This window comes from Pleurodeles waltl, chromosome 5 (genome assembly GCF_031143425.1).
Source record: "Pleurodeles waltl isolate 20211129_DDA chromosome 5, aPleWal1.hap1.20221129, whole genome shotgun sequence".
Taxonomy (NCBI): domain Eukaryota; kingdom Metazoa; phylum Chordata; class Amphibia; order Caudata; family Salamandridae; genus Pleurodeles; species Pleurodeles waltl.
Window position 1 is genome coordinate 574,781,295 of NC_090444.1, and position 20,733 is coordinate 574,802,027.

The 20,733-nt window shown below is 48.0% G+C and overlaps 1 protein-coding gene across 2 annotated transcripts in view; it reads right to left on the minus strand.

Annotated features, from left to right (window-relative positions):
- The window catches only part of USP34 (ubiquitin specific peptidase 34), a 1,940,069-nt gene that overhangs the window by 630,642 nt on the left and 1,288,694 nt on the right, over positions 1-20,733 (minus strand). For both annotated transcript variants that reach the window (XM_069234398.1, XM_069234397.1), the window contains 2 exons: positions 15,489-15,657; positions 15,303-15,377 (listed from right to left, as the gene is read on the minus strand). In XM_069234398.1, the coding sequence (XP_069090499.1) occupies positions 15,303-15,377; positions 15,489-15,657 (244 nt within the window). The remainder of the gene's footprint in view (positions 1-15,302; positions 15,378-15,488; positions 15,658-20,733) is intronic.

Sequence of the window (20,733 nt, forward strand, 5' to 3'; positions counted from 1 at the left end):
TTTCTGGTGGTATGGATGTTTGGGGAAAAATGTAGGGAGCGAGATAGTCTGGTTAATATGGAAATCAGAAACTACTTTAGGAAGGAAACTAGGATGGGTTCTCATTACTACCATTTCATGGAACACTGTGTAAAACTCTTTTGCACAGAGAGCCTGAATTTCGCTTATTCTGCATGCTGAGGTAATAGCAACAAGAAAAGCTGTTTTCCATGAAAAATGTTTTAGAGAGGACTTATGTATAGGCTCAAAGGGCGTACCCAACAGTTTCTTAAGTACTAAATTCAGGTGCCGGGGGTAGAGGGTGAGCAAACAGGAGTGAAAAATGTTCTTAAGCCCTCTAAAAAATCTTTACCAACAGGCATTTGAAAAAATTATGTCTGAGAAGTTGATTTTCGATAAGACGTTATAGCTGCAAGATGAACCTTTATTGATGAAAACAATAAATCTGATTTTGCTAGATGGAGGAGGTAAGGTAAAATGACATCCTCCTGCCCCAGAATTGGATTAAAACTATTCTGTATGCACCACATATAAAATCTTTTCAATTTAAAAGAATATTAACTTCTCATTGATGGTCTTTACGACTCCTTGAGAATGTTCATGCATTTCTTTGAAAGACCTAGATGACCATGTTGTAGGAATTCAGGAGCCATGCTGTCAAGCTCAGTGGGGGAAGATTGGGATGGAGCCCTGAACTTGCAAAGGACCCATGTGAGACCTCCAACCCTGAAAAAAAGCATCTGTGATCAAAGTTTGTGTAGGAAGTTCCTAGTAAAACTCCTTTCCGTGAATGCCGGTTCTCCATTCACCACTGGAGTGATTGTTCGACTTCCCTTGTGTAAGTTATCTTGTTGTACCATTGGTTGGAATATTGAGACCACTGATCTTCCAGAACTCGCTGCACAGATCTCATGTGTAGCCTGGCATTGGGAACAATGAAGATGCAGGAGGCCATTGACCGAGTAGCAATTGCACTTGTCTAGATGATGGGCAAGGAGTGTGAAGGAGAGTACTACATTTCATGTTGATTGAGTATAACCTTTCCTCCAAAGGATACACTTTTGCATGGTTTGTATCCTAGATAATAAATACTTTGAGTTAGTATCTGTGTAGATTTTTTGATGTTGATCAGTAGACCCAGAGTTTGCCGACTTTGGAGGCAAATCTGATAATGCTGTTGCGCTAGTACTGGGGAGGCACTCTTGATCAGCTAGTCATCTAGGTATGGATAGATAAAGATTTGCCTCCTCCTCAGGTGTGCAGCAATTACTGCCATGCATTTTGAAAATGTTCAAGGAGCTGTTTTGGGGCCAAAGGGTAAAACTTTGTACTGGTAGTGCTTGGATGCTACCCTGAAGAGCAGAAACGTCCGATATTTTCTTGCAACTGGAATGTGAAAGTAGGCATCCTGAAGATCTGTGGAGAACATCTAGTCCCTCTGATGGAGTTGGGGGTAAATTTGGTGAAGGGAAATTGAATTTTTCTTTTCAGATTAATTTGTTCAGGAACTGCAGGTCTAAGATTGGTCTGTATTCTTGAGTCGGGCCTTTTTTGCGAAGGGGGAAAAATTGCGTGAATCAACTCCTATCCCCCATTGCGAGGGTGGAACTTCTTCTATTGCTTCTTTTTGAAAAAACGTGTCTACGTCATTTCGTCAAGACCTGTCGATGGTGGAATGTTGCTTTTGGTGGTACTTCCAGTGGACAAGATTTCAATCTGAGTAAGTAACCATTCTGAACAATTTTCAAAACCAATCTGTTGTCTGTTATAGTGTGCCACTCTTTTAAGCGCTTGTAAGAAAGTACCCTCTTTTTACCATGGTTACCCCTATTTTCTGCCTGATGTCAGTGTGCTTGACTGTGTTCACTTGGATCCTGCTAACCAGGACCCCAGTGATTATGCTCTTTCTCCTCTAAATTTTGTTACTGCATGCTGGTAACCCAGTATTTCACCCACAAATTGGTATACTGGCACCCCCTTATAAGTCCCTAGTATATAGTACCTAGGTGGTACCCAGGGCACTAGGGTTCCAAGGGATCCTTAGGGGCTCCAGCATTTCTTTTGCCACCCATAGGGAGCCCATGTAAAAGCTTCTGCAGGATAGCCATTGCAGCCTGCGTAAAAAGGTGCATGCACCCTCTCACTGCCATTTATACTGCACCAGGTCACTTATAAGTCACCCCTCTAGCAGGACCTCCAGCCCTGAGGGCAGGGTACAGAGTACCTGTGGGTGAGGGCACCCCTGCACTAGCAGAGGTGCCCCCACAACCACCAGGACCATTTTCCCAGACTTTGTGAGTGCGGGAACTCCATTTTACGCGAGTACTGGACATAGGTCACTACCAATGTCTGCTACATAATGGTAACTCCGAACATAGGCATGTTTGGCATTAAAAATGTTGGAATCATACCTCAATGCACTTTGCATAGTAATAGTAGAGACTTTGATTAGCTTCAATATTGTAAAGAGTTTTCATTAAAATGGCAAAAAGCTATTTTAAAAGTGGACACTGCAATTTCCAACAGTTCCTGGGGGAGGTAAGTACAGTACAGTTTCAGAGGTAAGTACCACACTTACGGGTTCAATCTCCTGGGCATAGGTAGTCCACCGTTGCGGGTTCAAGGGAACCCAAAACACCCAGCACCAGCCATTCAGGGCCGGTCTGGTGAAGAGGTCAAACAGGAATCAAAATAATGTGGACGCCAATGGAGCTAGGGCGGTCCTCCGGTTCCAGTCTGCTGGCAGGTAAGTACCCACGTTCTCAGGCAGCATACCAGAGAGGTTTGGAGGAGTACTGGAGGGGCCCCAAGTATGCACAACAACGACACCCTCAGCGGCACGGGGCGGCCAGGTGCAGTCTGCCAACAGAGCATCAGGTTCTCAATAGAACTATGGAGAGTCCCGGGGGTCACTTAGGTGGGCAGGGCACAGGGGGGGCCTCTCGGGCAAGCCACCGACTGGGCAAGGGTGAGGACTGCCTGCTGGTCACTGCTGCACCAGTGGTCGGTTTCTCACGGGCCTGGGGGCTGCGGGTGCAGTGGTTCTTCCAGGAGTTGGATATCTTCGTCTCGGGCAGTCGCGGTCAGGGGGTTCCTCGGGATTCCCTCTGCAGGCATCGACATGGGGGTGCAGGGAGGTCAACCCAGGGTGAACACGTCATCAGAGTCGCCTGGGGGTCCTCTCTGGATAGTTGGTTTCTCGGGATATGGGCCGGAGGTGTCGGGTGCAGAGTGTTGGGGATCACGCTTCTGGAGTCCCTTTAAAGATGGTTTCTTCTTTCTTGGTTGGAGAGGTCCGCTGTCCACAGGAGTTCTTGATCATTCTTAGGTGCAGGGCAGTCCTCTGAGTCGACAGAGGTCGTTGGGCACGCAGGATGTGTTGCTGTGGTGCAGGTTCTCTGAAGTAGGAGACAGGCCGGAAGGGCAGTTGTTGTCTTCCTTCTTTTCTGCGGGGTTTTTCAGGTCTGCAGTCCTTCTTCTTTGTAGGTCGTCAGTAATCTAAAGCCTTGGGTCACGGTTGCCGCTAAATACTGAATTTAGGGGTGTGTTAGGGTCACAGGGCAGTAGCCAATGGCTACTGCCCTTTAGGGTGGCTACACCCTCCTTGTGCTTCCTCCCTTTGGGGAGGGGAGTACATCCATATCCCTACTGGGCTAAATCCTCCAAAACAAGACGGAGGATTTTCCAAGGAGGTGGTCACTTCAACTCTGGTCACCTATGGGGTGGACCTGGCTGAGGAGTTGACTCCTCATTCTTTTTCTCATTATTTCCCCGGACTTGCTGCCAAAAGTGAGGGCTCTGTCCGGGAGCTGGAGTGCCCTGGGGCACTGTAAAACCAGGCTTGAGCCTTTGAGGCTCACCACCAGGTGTTACAGTTCCTGCTGGGGGAGGTGTGAAGCACCTCCACCCCGGAAAGGCTTTGTTTCTGACCACAAAGTGAACAAAGGCACTCACCCATGTGGTCAGAAACTCATCTGGAAGTGGCAGGCTGCCACAGACTGGTCAGTCACACACTAACAATAGGGCTAACATACAGGAGGATCTCTAAGATGCCCTCTGTGAGCTTTTCTCCATAAATCCAACACTGGCATCAGTGTTGGTTTATTGTGCTGAGAAGATTTATGCCAAACTTCTCAGTATTCACTGTAGCCATTATGGAACTGTGGAGTTCGTATTTGACAAACCCCGAAACCATATACTTAATATGGTTACCCTGCACTTCCAATGTCTAAGGTTTTGTTTAGACACTGTAGGGGCATAGTGCTCATGCACATATGCCCTCACCTGTGGTATAGTGCACCCTGCCTTAGGACTGTAAGGCCTGCTAGAGGGGTGACTTACCTACACCACAGGCAGTGTGAGGTGGGCATGGCACTCTGAGGGGAGTAGCATGTCGACTTAGTCATTTTCTCCCCACCAGCACACATTTTCTCCCCACCAGCACACACAAGTTGTGAGGCAATGTGCGTGTGCTGAGTAAGGGGTCCCCAGGGTGGCATAAGACATGCTGCAGCCCTTAGAGACCTTCCCTGGCATCAGGGTCCTTGGTACCATGGGTACCATTTACAAGGGACTTATCTGGGTGCCAGGGCTGTGCCAATTGTGGAAGCAAAGGTACAGTTTAGGGAAAGAACACTGGTGCTGGGGCCTGGTTAGCAGGGTCCCAGCACACTTTCAATCATGACTTGGCATCAGCAAAAAGCAAAACGTCTGGGGGTAACCATGCCAAGGAGGCATTTCCTTACAGACTCTTAAGGGCTATCTTTCTGCCTGATCAGCTTTTCTACGCTTGCCCGATCAACCATCTTTGTTTAAGCCTCCCACTGTACAGAGATTCTTAAAAGGGCTTGTACATATATTTCCACCTACGCCTTTTGTTATGCCCCAGTGGGACCTTAATCTAGTGCTCACTTTTCTAATGTGTGCTCCTTTTAAGCCTTTACATAACTGTCCTCTCTGGCTTCTCACTATCAAAACAGCCTTGTTATTGGCGATCAAAGACTTGAACCGCAAGTAACGCCTGTGGGCAGGGAGGATGGGGATGTGAAAATACGCATCCTGGAAGTCCAACGCTACCATCTAGTATTCCTGGTCTAGGGCAGACAAGAACTGAGCAAGAGTGAGCATCATGAATTTCTCCTTTTTGAGGACGAGATTAACGTCCCATAAATCCACGATAGGGCGAAGGCCCTTGTTCTTTTTGTGAATCAGAAAGTAGTGGGAATAACAACCATTGCCTACTTCTGACATCAGGACACTTTCTATAGCTCCCTTGGACAAGAGAGCTGTAACTTCCTCGCAGAGCAAAACCAAATGATCCTCCATCAGCTATTCTTTTATCGGAGGGATAGAAGAAGGGGAAGTCTGGAAGGGTTGGGAATAGCCCTTCCGTATGATCTGCAAGACCCATTTGTCCGATGTGATGGATTGCCAGTAAGGGCGATGAAACTGAATCCTTCATTCAACTGGATGGACATGGTCATGCAGAACCACACTAGCTGTGGAGGGGGGCTCTGGGTCTGACAGTACCACAACCACGTCCTTGCACGGGATGTTGTGAAGCCGGAGGACGGTGGCTAAGTTGTGGCTGGCGTGGTACTGCGCCCCTTCCGAAGCCTCGAAAGGCACAGAAGACAGACTGCTGGCGAGCTGATGCAGAGAGGCCCAAGGATCTGGCCGTAGCTCGAGAATCCTTGAATCTCTCAACCGCAGAGTCTGCCTTCTCACCAAAAAGGCGAGAGCCATCAAAAGGCATGTCCATCAAACTTGACAGGACATCCCCTGAAAAGCCAGTAGAACATAGCCAGGCGTGGCGACAAAGGCCACTGTCAACGCAATTGCTCTACCCCGCTAGTCGGTTGTGTGCAATCCAAACCTAATAGTAAACTTGGCTGCATCTCTCCCATACTTGACAGCCTGGGTGAGTGTGTCCCGTACGCCCTCCGGGACCTGGGGCAGCACCTGTGTCACCGTATCCCATAACGTATGGGAAAAAAGGCCCGATATGCAAGAGGTGTTTACTTACCGCAATGCCAGGCAGGAGGAAGAAAACAACTTCTTTCCAAGTTGGTCCAGCCTTTTGGATTCCCGATCCGGAGGAGCGGAAGGTAAGGCACCACGGGAAGTGGAGACGTGGGCCACCAAGCTCTCCGGGGTGGGGGATGGGGTGTTGGGATAGGAAACTAGGGTCATTTGGAGCAGATCTATGGCGGCGGCCGACTGTCCTATTCACTGGAGTCCCTGTGCTGGGTTTGGACCATGTTCCCAGAAGGACATCCGTTAGGGCTTCATTGAAGGGCAACATCAGCTCCGATGTAGTCACGCCCGGCTGAAGCACCTCCGTCAGGAGATTTGCCCTAACTGGAACCGTAGGCAAATCTAGGTCCAAGACCTCAGCTGCCCTATGCACCACCATGGCATAAGAAGCCCCTTCCTCCATAGACGCACTGGGAGGAGAGAACATGCCAGTATCTGGAGAACTATCCAGTCCACTGGCTTACCCTAGATCCTCATACAGTCCTGTTCTTGCTCCAATCAGTACTCTAAATGGTCCTCAGACCCCACTCCTTCCTCTCCTGAGCCTGGCTGTTCTGAATGAGCCTCTGGCACTGATCTGGGCCTAGATGGCGCCGTTAAAGTTGGAGTTGTATGACGTTGTTCCGGCTCTGGAACATCTGAAATAAGGATGGGGCTACCACCACCGGTGATGAAGGACAGGTCAGCACTGCAGCCCAGAAGCTGGAAGAGATTTGCTTTGGAATGCAGAAGATGTCCCACGCTGGAGTGAAGACTGCAGACGGGTGTTGGTGCAGGAATTCCAAGCCTTGGCAAAGGCAAAATCGTGGTTAGTGGCAAAGTGGTGCTGCCAGGGACCAGCAAGGCCCAGGAGGACTCAACCCAGGAGGGTGAGCCAGATGGGACCCTCAGCAACACAGAGACACCACAGGGGCTGAGGCAGCTCCCACAGGAGAACCACAGGACAGGGACAGAGGAGTCGCAGAAGAAGCCCAGGCAGCACTACAGAAGAGGGTCCCACGCCGAGGGAGAACCACAAAGAGGGCTAAGCGTTGCAGGGAGGAATGCTGGGGGCTGGAGCCGCATGTAGCCACAAGATCCCTTGGAGAATATGCCAACAAGCCTTGGTAGCTGCAAGAGACGGATGCACTAAGGTACTGTCCTGCATGGGAAGGCAAGGACTTACCTCCACCAAAGTTGGACAGCTGGCAGGGAGGACCAAGAGGACTACTCCGGACACCACCCGTGATGCAGGATCCACGTAGCTCAGGAGGAGAGGCGATCCACGCAGCTGGTTTTAGTCATGGTTGGTGCCTGCTGATGCAGGGGAGTGACTTCATCACGCCAAGGAAGATTCCTTCTTTCTTCTTGTGCAGGCTGAAGAGTTGCTGTCTTCTGAGGATGCACAGATGAAATGTTGCAAAGCTGGCAGGAGCTGTGGAAACAAAGTTGCAGAAGAGTTTTCTTCGTGGATTGCAGTGTTGTCGGTTCCTGGAGGGCCCATTCGCCGTTCCAGTGGCCAGATGTCGAAGTGGAGGTTGCCGAGGAATCCTGCTGGAGTCCTACAAGCCGATTCTGAGGACTCACCCAAACACAGGGAATCCTTTGTTCTGCCTATCTGAGCTTGATCAGATCAAACAGCAGGAGGGCAGAAACCTGTCTGAGGTGTGGGAGCAGCTTGGGCTGCCCGGAAATCCTGGAAGACTGGTGGTAGCAATGCTGGGGGTCATCTAAGGAGCCCACAGAGTGCATGGAATCCTGCTTCCAATACTTCCGACATGTGCGATACCAAACATGCCCAGGTTCAGAGTTACCATTATGTAGCTGGACATAGGTAGTGACCCTTTATCCAGTACACGCGTAAAATGGCGTCCCTGCACTCACGAAGTCCAGGAAAATGGAACTGGAGTTCGTGCAGTGTAGGGGTGCCCTCACACACAGGTACCTGCACCCGGCCATCTGGGCTAGGAGGGTCTGCTATAGGGGTGACTTATAGTGACCTGGTGCATTGACCTATAGTGAAAAGGGTGCGTGCACCCTTTCACGCAGGCTGCCATGGCAGGCCTGCAAATACACTTTGCATGGGCTCCCCATGCGTGGCATAATACATGCTGCAGCCTATGAGGATCCCCTCGTACCCCAATGCCCTGGATACCTGGGTACCATATACTAGGGACTTACACAGGGGCACCAGTATGCCAAATGTGGGGTGAAAATGGTACAAGATACCAAGTTAGAAGGGAGAGAGCATAATCACTGGAGTCCTCGTTAGCAGGATCCCAGTAAACACAGTCAAACACACTGACAACAGGCAAAAAGTAGGGGTAACCATGCTAAAAAGAGGCTCCTTTACTACAAGCTTTTGGTTTCCCTCAATTATTTCCCCGCCTTTGATGCAAGAGAACGGAGAGACAGTAATACAGTTGTGCAGTACACAAAAGGAATTCTGTTTCTTATTAACTTTCTCTGTAACACATCTATTGAACGGGGAGGTGGGCAGGGTCAATGAGGAATCTTCAGGCAGATTAGGTATCTACCCGAAAAAAAAAAAAAAAAAGATTGTAACTTCTAATGAGTAACTTTCTTCTGATGGCTATTTCTACCTGCAGATTCCTCTATTGTAGAATTGATTATATAGCCATACCTCCCCTAGAGGTTTGGTTATACCAGGAAATCCTTCGAAGCAGATCTGACAAAATGACTGTCGCTACTCACTTTGGAAACCAAACAGTAAAGTTTGGCGAAGGTGTGCAGAGATGCCCACGTGGCTGCTTTGCAGCTCTCTGCTATTGTAACTCCACTGGCAAGAGCATAAGTGGTTGATTTGGCTCTGGTGGAAATGAGCTCTAATCCCTTCCCGAGGATCTTCTTTACCAAAGCATAGCAGATCTTAATGCAGAGGATAATCCATTGGCAGAGTCCACTTCTGAACAGCTTTCCCTTTCTTGGCACCACACTACCCCACGTAATGATGGTCACCCAGTCAACCAGTCATATTTCCTCAGTACGATCAAGATAGCAGTTGACCACCTGCTTAGGGGCCAACCTATGCACCCCCTCCTCCTCCTTTATCCGATGGACAGTGGATAAAAGAATGGGAGGGTGATCAAATGACTAAGGTCATATGAAGTCACCACTTTCGACAGGAGAGCAGCCCTGGTTTGCAACACCAGATTGTCTGGATAAACAGAGATAAACAGCGTGAGTGAACTGAGAGCCTACAACTCTCCAACCCATGACAGAAGTAATGGCTGCTTTTTGTCAACATTCTTGTAAGGCAACTATGCAGGGGCTCGAAATGAGTCCACATAAGAAAAGTTAAAAAAGGTTGGGATCCAAATGAGGAACTACAACCGGAGTTGGGGGACACAGATTTGTTAATCTCTTCAGGAAACACATGACAATTAGGGACATGAACAAAGAAGCCAGGACTGAAGGCAGAGGAATGCCAACAATGCAGCTGCATACCACCTGACAGATTCCACTGAAAACACCCACTGGGCAAGCGGTAAAGAACTGCAATATTCAAGACAACTTAGCCTTAAAGAGGTCAACGTTATTGTCTGTGCACCAACCAACAAAATTTCTCCATCTTCCACAGAAGAGACATTAAGTAGAGGGGATACAGGCTGATAATGTGACATCTACCAACTCTGGTGAAAACTTAGAGGAGTTCAGAGATGCCCACTCAATCTCCAGGCATACAGGTGGAGCGCAAAACCATTACTCTCAAATGGGAGATAATATCCAGTTCGGATAACCTCAGCTGGGTACATATGGAGAAGCACTGAACGTCTGATTAGCACACAATCCTTGGCCGTTCCAATGCAATGAGAATGACTTGGGACCGGCCTTGACAAGTCTTCCTCAGCACTTGTGGAATCAAGGGTTCAAGGAACCCATAACACAGCTGAATTTTCAACTTCAACTTAAAGGCATTCCCCAAGGTTTCCCTCAACAGATACTGGAGGGGACATAACTGCTGGCATTGATTAAGTCCACCTGAGGGGTGCCTCACTGGGCGAAGATGCCCTGTACTACATTGTGTAGAAAACACGACTCATGATTGGAAAGTTAATGTCGGCTTAGGCTGTCTGCTCTGAGATTCAGAGACCTGACTATGTGATTGCCAATAAACCAGATCCCTTGACAGTGTGCCAAAGACCATAGTCTCAACGCTTCCAGGCAATGAAGGTGAGCACTCCCCCTTACTTGTTGACAAACTACATAGCTGCCATGTTGTCTGTAAAGATCTGGAGCTGCGGAAGGCCTTGAGCGCCAACTGAATTGCCCACAATTCTAACACGTTTATTTGTAGAACATGCTCTTCCAGAGACCAGAGACTGATCCTAAAAATGAATACCCACTCCAAAGTGGAAGCCTCCATCACTACCATAGTCATGTTTGGAGGAGGACGAAAGGCAATCAGGCTAATCATGTTTTCCTCATTCCCCCACTAAGATCCTTCTGCAGCTGCACTGAAGGAGATTACGATGGAGTCCGACAGGCCTCTCCCGTATTGTTGCTATTGTGGGCAGAGGTACCACTGAAAGGTCCAATGTGCATGTGTGACTAGGAGAATGTAGAAAACTAGCAGACTCCTGCATCTGAGTACTCTCAGAACTGGAACTCTTGCACCTTGCAGGAAATATGGGACCATTTCTTGGATGTTGGTTATCCCCTGAAGCAGTGGAAAGGCGCGGAGAAGTGTTGGACCCAGCATGACACCATAAACCTGAGTGACTGAGAGGGCCTCTGGTGAGATTTGGGCTTGTTTACAGAAAAGCCCAGGTCAAACAGCAGGGATACTGTTGACTGCAGATGAAGAGTCACCACCTCTGGCGACCAGGCTATGATGAGCCAGTGATCCAGGTGTGGGAATGTAGTGACGTCAGAATACTAGAGGGGAGCTGCAACCTTTGTGAAGATTAAAGGTGCCAATGTTAAGCCAAACATGAGCAGTGTAAATTGGTAGTGAATAGAACCTACCATAAAGAGCGAGTACTTCTGATTCAACCGCAGGATAGGGATACAGAAGTATGCATCCTGCAGGCTGAGTGTCCCTATCCAGTCTATAGCTTCCACCACCATCAACACCTGAGCTAGGGTTAGCATCCTCAAGTCCTCCTTATTGAGATAAAGGTTCAAGTCTCTGAGGTCTAGGATTGGACAGAGACCTCCGACGCTTTTGGGGACGATTAAGTATCAGGAGTAACATCCTTGGCCCCTTTCCTGTTCTGGCACTAACTCCACAGCTTCAGTAGGAGTGCTGTCAGTTTTTGTTGCAGGATGGGCAGGTGATCTGTAAGAGAAGAAGGAAGGCTGGGGAGGTGAAGGTGGGGCGGAGTCTGAAGGACAGAAAGCCTTCTATGATCCTTAGGACCGACTTGTCTGAAGTAATGGTCTTCCAAGCTTGTAGAAAGGAGGACACCTGTTCCACCACAAGCTCCATGAGAGTAGGTGGAAGCTAGCTAGGTCTACTTGACTGGTGGTGCAGACGAGGAAGAGGAGGGTTGCTAGTTGGATCCTCAACTCTTACCTCTGGGCCCTACTCTATAATTTTCGACCAGTGGATTCTGTTGTTAGTGGTATTGTGGTTGATTACGTTGTCACTGGTGGCAGGAGAATCCTCTCAAAAAGCCATAAAAATTCCAAAAATTAGCAAGAAATTGTCACGAATCCTTGATAGGGGTGGTAACAGAAGTTCCAAAGTTCGGGCTGTCATTTTACTGATTTTAAAATGCTCCAGTGAAAAATCCACCTTCCCTCCAAATAGGAGTGTGCCATCAAATGCTAGATCCATTAATTTAGCCTGGATACCAGAAGAAAACTACGACGTGCGCAATCAATTATGTCTGCAAATTGAGCCAGAGGTACCCATGGGTCAGGAGTCAGGGGTATCCAGTCCCGATTTTATGATGTGGTGTGATACATTTTCACCATCCTGGACTATCGACATGAAAGTGCATTCTCATGTCTTCAGGTACATGAGGCACCACCATCTGATAAATATCCCATAAGGCATAGGTATAGCGTGCTAAAATGCAGTTAGCATTCATGGAGTTCAAAGCCATGCTTCCTGCAGAGAGGTTCTATTCCCCCTCGATGGTGGTGGAGGTGCCCTGTGGCATATCAATGCACCGGATCAAAGGAAGGACGAGCCAGTGTTGGTACTATTGGGTTGGAGTCAGGTGGCATCAAATCCAATAGCATAAACAATGGGAGGCCGTACTTTTCCATGGGGCCTGAGGGCGACCTGAGTTGCGTCAACGCTCTAGAAAAAGATGCCATTCAGCAATACTGCTGGATCTGATCCTGGCTTCGTGAACTCGGGAAAGGCGTGTGCCACTGAGTCCAAGGTGGGCAGAGGTGATCGAGGCAGTTCAAGGACCAGGTGTGGAGCAGCTAATAGTAGGGTCACCTGGTTTCATAGGGACAAGCATCAGCTTTGAAGCCAAATTTCCATCAGAAGCTGGAGATCATAAGGGTGACTTGCCCATGGAATGTTTCTTCTACTTCATGGATTTTCTGGAATATCGTCAACTTAGTTTCTCGTCCCTGGACATCAAGAGTTTTGCTTTCTGGTTTTTGATGGCATTCTGGTGCATGCTTTAATAGGACTTGAAGGACTGGGAATTGTGATGTGACCCAAGACACAAAAGGTAGATAGAGTTGGGGGGGTCACAGTCCCAACAAGGCTTAAAGCCTGATCATTTTGGAGTAGACACAGTAGTATAAAAACATTACTTGTGAGAAAAACTGATAAGAGCAAGTTTTGGATCCGCATCAAATGGAGCGGAAAAAAACTAACATTGCTACACCGAGGAGGGCACTACTGGGCATCGAAGACATTACCTGACAAAAGTTCTGGCGTTGACAGGAAGCCAGCACCCCCTAGGGACGACGTGAGACTTTTGAAGTTTCCAGGTCCAGTCTGGGATTATTCTACAGCTGGAGAATCTGATGGTAGAAGTATCCATCAGAAGTATCAACTCTGAAGTCAGATTCAATATTTCTGAAAAGTGCCATCTGGCATTAGTGTGGGGGAAGCACGTTTGGGTATAAAGGGTGTTTGAGAAATGTTAGGAGTTAGTCCTCTTAGCATTCCTTCTTTGGAAACTTGTGGGATCTGGGCAGTTTTAGGTTCAGACTGGGGTTTCTCAGGAATCTTGACTTTTTTCCTGGGTTTTCCTAGTTAAGTAGAGTCAAGATCAGTTGGAAATAACACATCAACTTCATTGCTCTTCCTATCCTTGTTCCTCATGAGAGGTTTTAAAAAATGCTCCAACACTGGATAACATTCTTTGGACATTAACACTACAAATACTTTATGCAAAGATCCTCTTCAGAGATATTCCTTTTGCCACACCCTCTACAAGTCTTGTTTATTCTTCTTTAGTTCCATTCATTATAAAATATCAATCCTGCCATTCCCAGCAATGGACTGCAATCACACACTGTACAGAGAAATCTATTGGAGCTACAAAACTGAAAGATATTGCAGTCCGTATGAAAATCTTGAAGAAGAGAGCTTTGAAGGACACTCCCTAACAACTCATGTGTAGCGAGAATCTAAGGTGGTGCCTGTGAAAGGAGTCAAGACACACATGAACAGAGGGGTATGAATGAAAATGCCCATGGATGTAGAAAATAGCTGTAGTGCAGGACTCAGAATATGACATGTCATTTTAAAATCAATTCACCAGAAGATTCTCAGTCAGGTGAAAGGATAATTCAAATAGTATATAAAACTAAAAATGTCATTTATATAATTTATATAATGTATTTGTAGAATGTATCTGCAGCTGGAAAAGGAGTTGGTGCTAATTCTGTTTTCAACCAGATCAGTGTGTCTTGTGGGGAAGAGGAAGCATTGGAGGGAGCAAGGCCTGGTAGGGAGTCCTTTTGAGAAGACTCCCTGTGCGAGATGCGAGGAAACAGCTGCTGCACCAATTGGGTTCATACTTCTGTGCAGAATAGAGTTGGTGACCACTGTATGTCAGGAGAGGACCACTGTGAATTCAGCCATGTGTCGTGCTGCACCCATTGGGCCAAAGCCCGTGCATTGCGCTGAGTCAGCAACCCCATATGCCAGGAGAGCCTGCCTTGACGAAGACTGGCATGCGGTAAGAGCGCAAGGACCCTTGCGGTGGCGGACGGCAAGTCTGTATGCCAGGAGGGGCCGCCAACAAGAATTTCCTTGTGCCAATCAGGCAGGAGCACCTGTACTGTGAGTTGCAACGACCCCATGTGCCAGAGAGGGTCACCAGGAGCACCAAGGACTGTGACCTGTTCTGCACCCCCTGTCGGAGAAGTGACGAAGCAGTGGGAGCACCTGTCCACCATCACCCAGGTGAGGGACCCAAAACAGAATCACCACAACAACCCCTCCACAACAGAGGAACTAAACACTTACCCAGCAAGTCAGAGAGCCTCAGGTCGCTTCAGAAGCACAACAAGAGTGAGAGACTTGGCACCTGCTGATTGCAGCCATCTGGTCCACATGTGGCTAACTCACCTGAACTCAGCTGCAGCCACTTTGAGTACCAGCGAACAGGGTGCGCTCAGAAATTCCAAAATGCTCCACCCCTCCTGGTGCGGGTAAGACTGGTTTTGGGCCTGTCACACCAAGGGTAACTTGCTTCTAAATTGGCAAATAAGCACTGGAACACTACTAACTTTAAATTAGACTTACTGTGAACTCTTGCAACTTTGGCTACTAGTGGGGCATAACCTGGATGTTACCAGTAGTGAATGGGGAGCAACCACTATTGTTAACATGAGATGTGAAAAGGTCAGGGAACTGCCAAAGAAACACTAGAGCAACAGCCTCATGGGAGGGCTGTGTAAAAATTGTGAATGTCATATTTTTTCTTTATGTGCTTAGCAGCAGAAATCGAATAATTCTCTTTTTACATAAAAGTGAGTATTTGGCTGAAGGATGATTTATTGCTGTTGCACACATTTTGAATTGCGAGCCTGTGTTCACTATCCTGTATCCACCAACAATCCCCTCTCCCCCAGGAGAGGAAGCCTTGGACTGCTCAGACCATGGTATCCTTAAAGTAAAGTGCAGAAGGGGTACTTGGTGGAGTTGCTCCCAGTCCACAGTAGGTCGGGCCCTGGGACATCAGGAATAAAAGGCCTCAACCCCCACGGTTGAACCAGCAGCCCCTGCGTGCACCGTGGCCCTCTAAAGGGGGCTCTGATAGAGGTTTTAAAGAACCAGCTCATAAAAAACTAATTAAACTCAAACAGTATAGGAATGAAGAAAAAAGTGCACTTACATTTTCAGGGCCTTTAGTTCCCATGTAGAAATGCACCATTGATGATATTGCTTGCAAAGACAGCAAAAACTGACTCTAAAAAAGACAAGACTTGCATTACTTTTAAAATCTACAGATATATGCATGAAAATGTTGTCAAATACAGTATATGTATTTTCACATATAACATTTATTTCATTTATTTACCTCTTCTTCTCCCATTTTGGCAAACTCGTAAAGAAATGCAAAGTACTCAGTGAGGTGTTTGCTGTGAGGTTTGACACCATGCTCCATTATGGACAACAGAGTCTTTACAAAGCGGGTTACACAGGAGCGGCTGCCAATATCTTCCATCGGTCCATCTATGTCGTCAGACCTGAAAGATTAAATTCAAAGATTTTATAAGACATTACACCTGCAGATTCGCTTTTAGGTTAAAATGTATAATAAAAATCCCTCAATTATTTTACTGTAGATCATAGCTAAAGGTAGCAGGTGAAGATAAAGTAATTTTCCACATGTGAGGCAGTATTTTAAGGTTTAGTGATGTTATACTAAGCCAAAGACTGTGCTTGGGTTTAACGGTTTGCTGAACCTGTGAGGTAAACAGGTTACCTACCTTTGGTAATGCTTTATCTGGTAGAGAATCTAGCTACCCACAGATTACTTACCTTTGAAGGTCATTAGGACTCACACTGAATCCATAAGATTTTAGAACAGTACCCCTGCATGTCAGTAGGAGGCGCTGTTTGCCTCAGTGATGGTGGCAGAGTCCACGCTGGAAGCGACATATGCGGTACATGTAGGAAGTTGGCTCTGTATATACTATCTCAAAGTGAGATATAGTGAGCACAAAGTCCAAGGGTTCCCCTTAGAGGCTGATAGTGTCAAGTTTAGATAATACTAATGCTCTATTTTGTGGAAATGTGGTCGAGCAGTAGGCTTATCAGAGGGTAGTGTTAAACATTTGTTGTACACACACAGGCAATACATGAGAACACACACTCAAAAACTTAACTCCAGGCCAATAGGTTTTTATATAGAAAAATATTTTTTTAAAATTTATTTTTAGAACCACAAGATTAAAATGTTAGGTGAGTACATAAATTGTAAGGTACCTCACACAGTTAAGTATAGAACTTTGATTTAAAACAGTAGTATACACAGTTTTGATAAAAATAGCAAATAGCTCATTTAAAAGTGGACACTGTAAAAATCAACTGTTCCTTGGGGAGGTAAGTAATAATTTTTCAGGTAAGTAAAGCACTTACAAGTTCAGTCTCCTGGGCATAGGCAGCCCACCGTTGGGGGTTCAAGGCAACCCCAAAGCCACTGCACCACCACCACAGGACCGGTCAGGTGCAGAAGTCAGAGGAGGGCCCAAAACACATAGGCGCCTATGGATAACAGGGGTGCTCTGGTTCCAGTCTGCTAGCAGGTAAGTACCCGCGTCCTCAGGGAGCAGACCAGGGGGTTTTTGTAGAGCACTGAGGGGGACACACACAAGCACACAAAACACGCCCTCAGCGGCACAGGGGCAGCCGGGTGCAGTGTGCAAAGTAGGCGCCTGGTTTTGTATTGAAAACAATGGAGTGACCCGGGGGTCACTCTGGCGATGCAGGCAGGACACAGGGGGGCTTCTCGGGCAAGCCACCGACTGGGCTATGATGAGGGCCGCCTGCTGAATACTCCTGCACTGGTAGGTGGTTCCTCTCGGTCCTGGGGGCTGCGGGTGCAGTGCTTGGTCCAGGCGTCGGGTTCCTTTGTTACCAGGCAGTCGTGAACAGGGGGAGCCTTTGGAATCTCTCTGCAGGCGTCGCTGTGGGGGTGCAGGGAGTTCAACTCACAGTGTCCACGTCGTTGGAGTCCTCTCTGCGTTGTTGGTTGTCCTGAACTCGAGCCAGGGGCATCGGGTGCAGAGTGTGAAGACTCACGCTTCTGGCGGGAAGTTAGAGTCTCTTTAAAGTTGGTTTATTTTCTGTTTCTGGACAGAGCCGCTGTCCCCTGGAGGTTCTTGGTCCTTTAGGTGAGGTCAGTCCTCTGAGTCTTCAGAGATCGCTGGTCCCGCTGGATGCGTCGCTGTGCAGGTTCTTTGAGTCTGGAGACAGGCTGGTAGGGCTGGGGCCAAGTCAGTTGCTGTCTCCCTTGTCTCTGCGGGGCTTTCAGGTCAGCAGTCCTCCTTTCTTCAGGTTGCAGGAATCTGGTTTCCTGAGTTCAGGGTTGCCTGTAAATACTAAATTTGGGGGGAGGGGGGTGGGGGGGGGAGGTTGGGGGGGTGTTTAGGTCTGGGGGGCAGTAGCCACTGTCCTTGAGGGTGGCTACACCATACTTGTTCCTTCTCCCTGAGGGGAGGGGGGCACATCCACATTCCTATTGGGGGAATCCTCCAAAACCAAGATGGAGGATTTCTTAAGGCAGGGGTCACCTCAGCTCAGGACACCTTAGGGGCTGTCCTGACTGGTGGGTGACTCCTCCTTGTTTTTCTCATTATCTCCCCTGGACTTGCAGCCAAAAGTGGGGGCTTTGTCCGGAGGGGCGGGCATCTCCACAAGCTGGGATGCCCTGGGGTGCTCCAACAACAGGCATGAGCCTTTGAGGCTCACAGTCAGGTGTTACAGTTCCTGCAGGGGGAGGTGAGAAGCACCTCCACCCAGTGCAGGCTTTGGTCCTGGCCACAGAGTGACAAAGGCACTCCCCCGATGTGGCCAGAAACTCATCTGGTTGTGGCAGGCTGGCAGGAACTGGTCAGCCTAACACTAAGAGTCGGACTGGTATACAGGCGGCATCTCTAAGAGGCCCTCTGTGTGCATTTTTCAATAAATCCCACACTGGCATCAGTGTGGATTTATTGTGCTGAGAAGTTTGATGCCAAACTTCCCAGATATCAGTGCAGCCATTATGGAACTGTGGAGTTTGTAATTGACAGACTCCCAAACCATATACTCTTTATGGCTACCCTGCATTTACAATGTCTAAGGTTTTGCATAGACACTGTAAGGGCATAGTGCTCATGCAACTATGCCCTCACTTGTGGTATAGTGCACCCTGCCTTAGGACTGTAAGGCCTGCTAGAGGGGTGACTTACCTATGCCACGGGCAGTGGGATGTGGGCATGGCACCCTAAGGGAAGTGCCAAGCCGACAGTCATTTTCTCCCCACCAGCACACACAAGCTGTGAGGCAGGGTGCATGTGCTGAGTGAGGAGTCCCCAGGGTGGCATAATACATGCTGCAGCCCTTAGAGACCTTTCCTGGCCACAGGACCCTTGGTACCAGGGGTACCAGTTACAAGAGACCTATCTGTGTGCCAGGGCTGTGCCAATTGTGGTAACAAAGGTACAGTTTTAGGAAAGAACACTGGTGCTTGAGCCTGGCTAGCAGGATCCCAGCACACTTCCAATCATAACTAGCATCAACAAAAGGCAAAAATTTAGAGGGTAACCATGCCAAGGGAGGCATTTCCCTATAGTACATATCTAGGCACCACCTCAGCACACTGGCGGCAGTTCCTTTCGTGACTTTCCACACGAAGAGCACCGAGCCATGATGAGAACTGAACACAGTTGTGGAAAAGATTCAGGCCCTGAAAAGGATTACACCTAAACTGGTTCGCATGGAGTGAAGGATGGGAGGGTTGGTAAGGAATCTGCAGCTTGACAGAATCTCTACCAGATAAAGCGATACCAAAGTTATGTAACTAGTTCATCTGATAGAGGCATCTAGCTGCTGACTCCTTACCTCTGAATAGATACCCAAGCAATTACTCTCTGGAGGTGGGTCTGCAAAACAGATTAAACCAAGAAGTCCTCCAGGACCGAACGGGCGAAGTGTCTGTAACAACAGACCTGACTGTAATGTTTTGTGAATATGTAGGCTGCTGTAGATGTCGCTTCCTGACTGTAGGAAAGTGGCTTTTTTGGATATGGTCACTCCCACTTTTCGTAGACTGGTACGGAGGTTGTTTGACTGAGGTTCTTTCCCTAAAACAAGGTAAATTGTGTACCACTGGCACACACTCTTGAACCTCTTTAAGTCCCTAACTTAATAGTACCTCTTGTACCTAGGGCCTGGGTACTAGAGAGGGTCCCTAAGGGCTGCAGCAATTAATGTGCAACCCTTAAGGACTCCCCTTAAAATCACACACAGCCTGCCACTGCAGACTTTGTGCATTGGTGCAAGCAATGAGAAAACATGACATAACACACAAATTGCGTGCGTAGTCCACTCACTGCACCTAAATACATGTAAGTCAACCCTACAGCACACCTTAGAGCCCTAAGGCAGGGTGCATTACATTTGAGGTGAGGACATATCTCCCCATGAGTAGATATGCCCCTATGATGTCCTGTTCGATTGCTAGATGTTACAAGTGATCATTGGGGGCATCTTAAGATATGCACTGGACATTCATAATTACGAGTTACCCAGCTAAATAATGGCTCCAATGAAACCTTTGGTGTTTGGTATCCAACACCTTGCCTTAATAAATCCTGACTGATGCCAGTCTTTGATTTATTATGACAGGCACCCAGATGGCACCTTAGAGGTGTCCCCTGAAACCTACCAGGCCTTTAGTGTGCTGGGTCACTGGTACAGACCAGCCTGCCACCAGACACGTTTTTGACCCCCTGGAGTGAAAGCCCACGCTCTCAGAGGCCAAAAACAATGCCTGCATACAGGAAAGTGTTATCACCTCCTCCAGCAAGATGGCTAGTGGATCTGCATATCAAGGCCAGGGACTTCAAAGACCCTGCTGCTTCGGTATGTGACCCCGGTTCCCCCCAGACGTGGGAGTTGCCACCTCCTCCCTGAGGCCCATTTGGCACCACAACAGGTGGGAAATTAGTTATTTAGGAGGTGTGTCACACCCTTAAGGTGAGCTACCCCAAGTGAACACTCAATGACAGGTTTCACCATCTTGCTTTTAGTGTAACTAGGAAGTCTGGGACAAGGGTAAACCCACTTCCCACAGGAAGTGGCCATATAGGTGGTTTGGTTACCCCAGGGGTAAGTAGCCCAGTGGCTAATACCCTAAACGGTCCTAAAGAATAAGCTACTTACCTTCAGTAACACCTTATCTGGTAGAGACATTCTAGTTGCAGAACCCTTACCTTTTGAATTTCCCAAGGCGTCAGTCTGCATCCTGAGATTTTTCTTGAGCAGTACCCCTGCGCACCATTAAGTGGTGCCGACCGGCTCCATGTCAGTCATTGGCATCGTCTGCACCGGATAGGCCACCGCAGTCCTTTATAGGCGCTAGCCTGACACACTGACTTCAGTTTCTTTTTACAACTTTCCATGCCAGAAGCGCAGAAACATGAAGTACAATGACTACTGGTGTGTCAAAAATAAGGCCCTCAAAGGGAGTCCCTCTCCATAAAAATCAGTTTGCAGAATGGGGAGAATGGGTGGGTTGCTAAGGGATATGCAGCAAGACTGCTACAAGACAGTAA